Raw genomic sequence first — 5,735 nt, forward strand, 5'->3', positions numbered from 1 at the left:
GCATTCAAGGAAATCTTAGATCTCTTTAGCAGAGCATCAGGGATGGAAATCAACTTCTCCAAATCTACGATCTTCTTCTTTAACACTCATCATGCTATTCAAGCTCACCTTTCTCAACTTCTAGGCTTCCGGATAGGCAGTTTACCTTCGAGATATTTAGGAGCTCCCCTTACACTGCGGCCTTGGCAGAAAGTACACTGGGAAAAGATCATAGCCAATATGGAAAACAGATGCAAACACTGGACACACAGGGTGCTTAACTTTGCAGGAAGATTAATCCTCACAAAGGTTGTGCTACAGTCTATACCGCAGTACTTATTATCCATGCTACCAACCCCCAAAGGGATTCTTCAAAAAATCAGAGTGATTCAGAGATCCTTTTTATGGAGTGGGAATGGGGACAAGAGAAAATGGGCGTTAGTAGCCTGGAACAAATTATGCAAGCCGAAATATTTGGGGGGACTGAACCTAGTGGATCCGGCGGTGATCAACATAACCTGTGGAGCAAAGCTACGGTGGAGATGGATTAAAGAGCCCAATCTGCCATGGGCCAGACATTGGAAACACAACTATATCCCTAACTACAATCATCAGGATCTTATAAGATTGCAGGCGGTTCCAGAGGGCTCGCCCATATGGAATCTTGCAAGACAAAACCACAGCCTAGTGCAGGGAAATAGCTTTTGGGAAATATGCAATGGCAGGCTTGCCCTGTTTTGGGAAGATGCATGGCAACAATTCCCCAAATTAGACACCCCAGAGTTAGCACATCTCAAACAGATCAGCTAGCACGAAGGCAGAAGTAGAGTCTGCCATTACTGAGACTTGAGCAGCAGAGATGCAAACTGGAGAGGATGGATACACCTCAGTGCTGATAACCACATTGAGGGAAATGAAAGCACAAAACAACTCAATAGGCAGATTCGTAAAAGAAGGATAAGGAAAACAGAGGAAGAGGATCAGCTCAGATGGGGTATGACAGGAAATGGAAATTTCTCATTAAAAGAAGCGAGGGAATTGTTAGTAAAGGCAGAACAGGAGGAAGCAATGCCCTGGTGCAACAAAGTGCGGGACAACTTATTTTGGCCGAAAATTAAGACCTTTTTATGGTTACTAATGCGGAACAAAACCCTGACATGGGACAATCTACGAAGGAAAGGGTTCAAAGGGCCTTCTAGATGCCCGATGTGTTCAGGGGAAGAAGAAACTACAAACCACCTATTTAATTCGTGTGAATGGGAAAACCATCTATGGAATTGGACGGAGGGAATTATGCGGAAATTAGACCGAGACCGAGAGTCCATCCAAAATATGATTTTAAATTGGCAAAACAATTTCTCCAAAAACCAGAGAGTCAATAACATATGGAAAGCCATGCCCGGCTTTGTACTGTGGACAATATGGAAAGAGCGCAATAGGAGGGTATTTCAGGATGAAAATAGGAGTATTGAGCATTCAAAAGTAACTATTCTTACAAATATTAAACAATTGATTCAGACAAAGTGCAATACAGATCCCAACGAAAATCCCTCAGATCGAGACTTACATATCTTGAAGTGCTTTCAACTGGAAATCAACCACAGCATCGCAACGCCGAGACACCAGCAACAACCAAACTCGGAGGCCGATAGATGGACTTGCCTGCCAGCGGGAGGTTTGAAGTTGAATTTTGATGGTGCCTCCAGAGGAAACCCCGGGAAAGTTGGAATCGGAGGTGTTATCAGAGACCATGAAGGAGAAATTATGCATATTTACTGCAGAGAGTTGGGGGAAGGCACGAACAATGAGATGGAGTTCGCGGCGTTAGAACAAGGATTGAAAATTCTAAGGAATCTACCGACAGGAAATGCAGTGGTAGAAGGCGACTCGTCCCTGGTTATTTCTGTTGCAAAGAGAATTCAGGGAGGCACTCAGGCATGCAAAGCCATGAGACATTAGAGGCTCGCCAAGGTGATGGAGAACATTGCAAAATTAATCGGCGAAATGAAAGGTTTAGTCTTTCAATCGGTCAGGCGTAAGGCAAATGGGCTAGCTGATTACTTGGAAAACTACAGCATTGACAACCAAGACAGGGGATGGGACACATGTTGGCAGCAAGTGGATTGTCCTCACCTTAAGGAGAGATGCCTACAGCTGGCAAGAGAGGACGTGGGTAATTTAAATCGGGCTTAACCGGAAAATGGCAGACTATATCGGACCCTCATGATGAAATACTTGGGAGACGTTATGAGTGACGAAGGTTGGCACAGATCGAAAGGACAAGCTGGGCGTATGCATTTATGGCAACAGAGGGTGCACAGAGATCACATCTTCAAGTTGATATTTCGAAGGGACTATTGCAGCTGCCCCCTCAGCAGGATCGACATTTGGCACGAATATATTCATCAAGGCATGAGCAACGTTTATTTGTATAGCAGGCGACATCACGTAGCATTCACGGCCACCCATAGGAACTATGATAGCAGTATGCCCACGATGTTTCGGGAGGTGAGGCTTAGCGTGGGAAACCTTATGGCGAAGAGTTATTTAACTAACTATTGGAGCAATGTTTCATTCACTCATTCTAAAGGCATTGCTTTGGGTAAAAATTGTTCTCGAGACCGAGCTGCTATTCAAGTGATGGGTAACAGGAACGATATGGATACTGGGAATTGTCGGAGTATCAATGCAAACCAAGAGCTCCGGGCTGCAAGAAGCGCATATGAAACTCGAACGACTATAAGAAACAAACGAAGAATTGCTGAGATGAAGGCTGCGGTAAAGGAGGAGGAACAGCCGTGTGATGAGGAGGAAATCGCAAGGGAGGTAGATTGGTTGATCGACCCAGGCACTGCATCCAGACGCGCCACTCAATTCGTGCGAACACAAGTAGAAAGCTGGAGGATCAAGACCCTTTTGGCGAAAGCTCTGGATTCCATGGATGCTGGGAATCAGAACCCGCAAGGGGAAAACCATATATCTGAAGGCCAACTAAAAAGTCTGATTGAGATTTGTGGAGCATTGGACAATAAAATTTCAGCTGTGCATGAGGTGGTAGAAACTGTCAATAAGAAATTAACACTGCTTATTAGACTGCTCCGGCAGACCTTAAGTCCGGACCCCTCGAGTTCGGAGAGCAAGCAGCAAGCACCGCCAAAGGAAATTCACAACTACTGATCCATGCAGGAAAGAGTGGATAGGCATATCCTGGAACAAGCTTTGGACATTGCAAGTAGGTTCGGAATGCCCCCGCAGTGATTCGGGTCTGTTGGTGCCATCTCTTCGGCCTTGTCTGCTGTCATGTTTGTGCCATCTCTCTGGCTTTGTCTGTTGTCTGTTTCTGTGGGCCTCTATGGCTTTTGTCTGGTGTCTGTCTGGTGTCTTGAACTGTAATTTTGTATTATCCTGATAGTGTGCTAGTTACAGTGATGCAGTTCAAGAATTATCGATGTTATAGATATGAGTAGGAGATAAATGGCTAAGGCCACCCTGCGCGGTGTGCGGTTAGCATTTTGAAATATCATAGTTTCTGGTTGTCTCAGGGCTGGTGTCTTGTGTCTTTTGTACTGTCTTCATCAGGTCTCGATCTGCCACTGCAGATTTTTTGTACAATATTTTTGTTTCATAATATATCTATCTGACTTACACAAAAAAAATTATATACCTTCTTTAAAAGGATGAGATAATGCACAAAAGTGTGCATACGTGGTAAGTATATGAACTACCACCATGATGACACTCTTTCCTTTATACTTCGGTAAAGCTGTGATAAAATCCATTGAGGCCTCTTCCTAGGGCTGACTTGGAATGGATAAAGGTTGGAACAAAGTCGAGATTTTAATCGTGTCGACTTTGTTTTGCTGGAAAACTAAACATTCTGCCAAAAAATTTTGAATATCATATTTATGGCCATCCCAAAAAAAATCCTTCTTGACCATGTGGTATTTTTTTAAAAATATTTATTGCCCTCATAAGGAAAAGGTGTGAAATTCCAAAAGAATATTTTGTTTGATTTGGGAATTCTTAGAGAGATATAAGTGATCTTAGTGAATTAAGTTAAATTTTTTTCGTACACCTTCCAAGAAATTTCATACTAACAACTTGAGATGTGCAAAAGAACTCCCTCCATTTAAAATATCTGAAGAACCCCATTAGCCTTTCAAAAATCCAATACATCCTTTATGTATGATAGGGAACCCTCCAAAGAAAACATGAGATGAGACGTAACGGGGACTACTACTTCATTTGTGGGGTTAGGAGGTGGAGATTTTTCCCAAGTCAAAGAAGGCCTAAATGTGGGTTCTGAAGAATAAGCCCCCAATGGAATGAGAGGATTTAGTGTACTAGGTGGTTCCACCAAAAATATTGAAGAGTGGGAGAGGGTAATGAGATGGTCTATTGACCGAGGGTTCCACAAGAAAATGAGGGTAGAATTCTAGAGGAGCCTTTTGACTAGAATTGAAGGCTACCAAAGATTTGGGGTCTTCACTCAATGAACCTCTGACATAGCACATGTGTTCGTGGCATACTAAATAGTGCCCTTAATTTCACTACATATTGGAAGATACCTGTGAAAATCACTTTATTTAACCCCCTACCAATATGAACCCAATACACCTTCCCAATTTAAAAAACCCCCACTTTCACTACATATTGTAGATATCCATTTCTTAATTAACATTTTTTATTCCCCTTTATATTTATATCCCTAGTATAATGACATGATTCCTCTATTATGATCCCACATGCATTCAGTATCAAGACACTCGAGTTTTTGGCCGAGTGCCCTGATATTTCCTCCATTGATTTGACCCCTCCCTAGTCCTAACTTTCATGACTTCTTTTGTATCTTGAGGTTTTTGTCTAAGATGTAGAGTAAATGCTGGTGTACTATGTCAAACTCCTCTTATGGTAGGGAATGTATCCCTTCGTTAGTTCCCTTCTTTAAGAATTTCTCCAGATCAAGATTCTCCCTCTCAAGAATCTCATGTAGTTCTTGGTCCTCAGTCCCAACTTCACTAGGGGTCATCTCTTGATCCCTGCTTTGTTCCATGTTGTTTGGTATGGTTTCCTGTTGTTCATTATTTTCCTGTATTATTTCCATACTGTCCTCCTTTCTATCTCTTTGGGGTGATTGTCCAGAGTAACACCTTTTCCACTGTTCCCCCCTTATTATTATAAATTTAAAAACTATTGCAACTTGCTAGTTTGTTATCACTCTGTTTTTTCTGATACCTCCTTCCTCATCCTTTCCCTTTGCCTCCTATCTTGCTGAATCCTTCAGGATCTTTATGTATGTTGGTCCTCGGATTATCCTCCCACTTTTTTTTTGGGAAACCTCTGAAAAGGTGTCCATGTTCATGACATTTCCAGCATCTAAAAGGGACATGTTCATAGTCCACTGCCTATACCCATTCCTCATAATAAACTTCTAAGACCACTTCATCTGGGAGTGCTCCCGATAGATCCATTGCCACACATATTCGTGCCAAGGAAGTATATTTCCCTTGCAGAGTTGCCTCTAAAATTTTTAGAGAATGTCCTAATTTATTTCCTATAGCTTTCAAGGATTTAGGCAGCCAATAATCTAGAGGTAGGGAATAAAGTCTTATCCATACCGGGATCGATGTGAATGTTTCTCGCTCCAGGAAAAAGTTCATTACCCAAGGTCACGTATAAAGTCTTGCAGCAACATAGAAATAAGGTCCTCCTTCGAAAACTCTATCTTTGTCCTCTGGGTTGTTGAAAACCACTAT

At 42.3% G+C, this 5,735-nt stretch overlaps 1 protein-coding gene across 1 annotated transcript; it reads left to right on the top strand.

Annotated features, from left to right (window-relative positions):
- The first annotated feature begins 1,374 nt into the window (after nt 1-1,374).
- On the top strand, nt 1,375-1,938 carry LOC149183824 (uncharacterized). Its single transcript, XM_089415101.1, has one exon. The coding sequence runs from the start codon at nt 1,375-1,377 to the stop codon at nt 1,936-1,938; it is 564 nt and encodes a 187-aa protein (XP_089271227.1).
- Nucleotides 1,939-5,735: the final 3,797 nt, after the last annotated feature.

The sequence above is a fragment of the Pinus tabuliformis genome, chromosome 3_2 (assembly GCF_031772625.1).
Source record: "Pinus tabuliformis cultivar Carrire ecotype Pingquan chromosome 3_2, CPIR1, whole genome shotgun sequence".
Lineage (NCBI taxonomy): Eukaryota > Viridiplantae > Streptophyta > Pinopsida > Pinales > Pinaceae > Pinus > Pinus tabuliformis.

Bases quoted from the DNA above. Each gene is read 5' to 3' on its own strand.
- LOC149183824 (XM_089415101.1), top strand. From the start codon at position 1,375: ATGCCCGGCTTTGTACTGTGGACAATATGGAAAGAGCGCAATAGGAGG.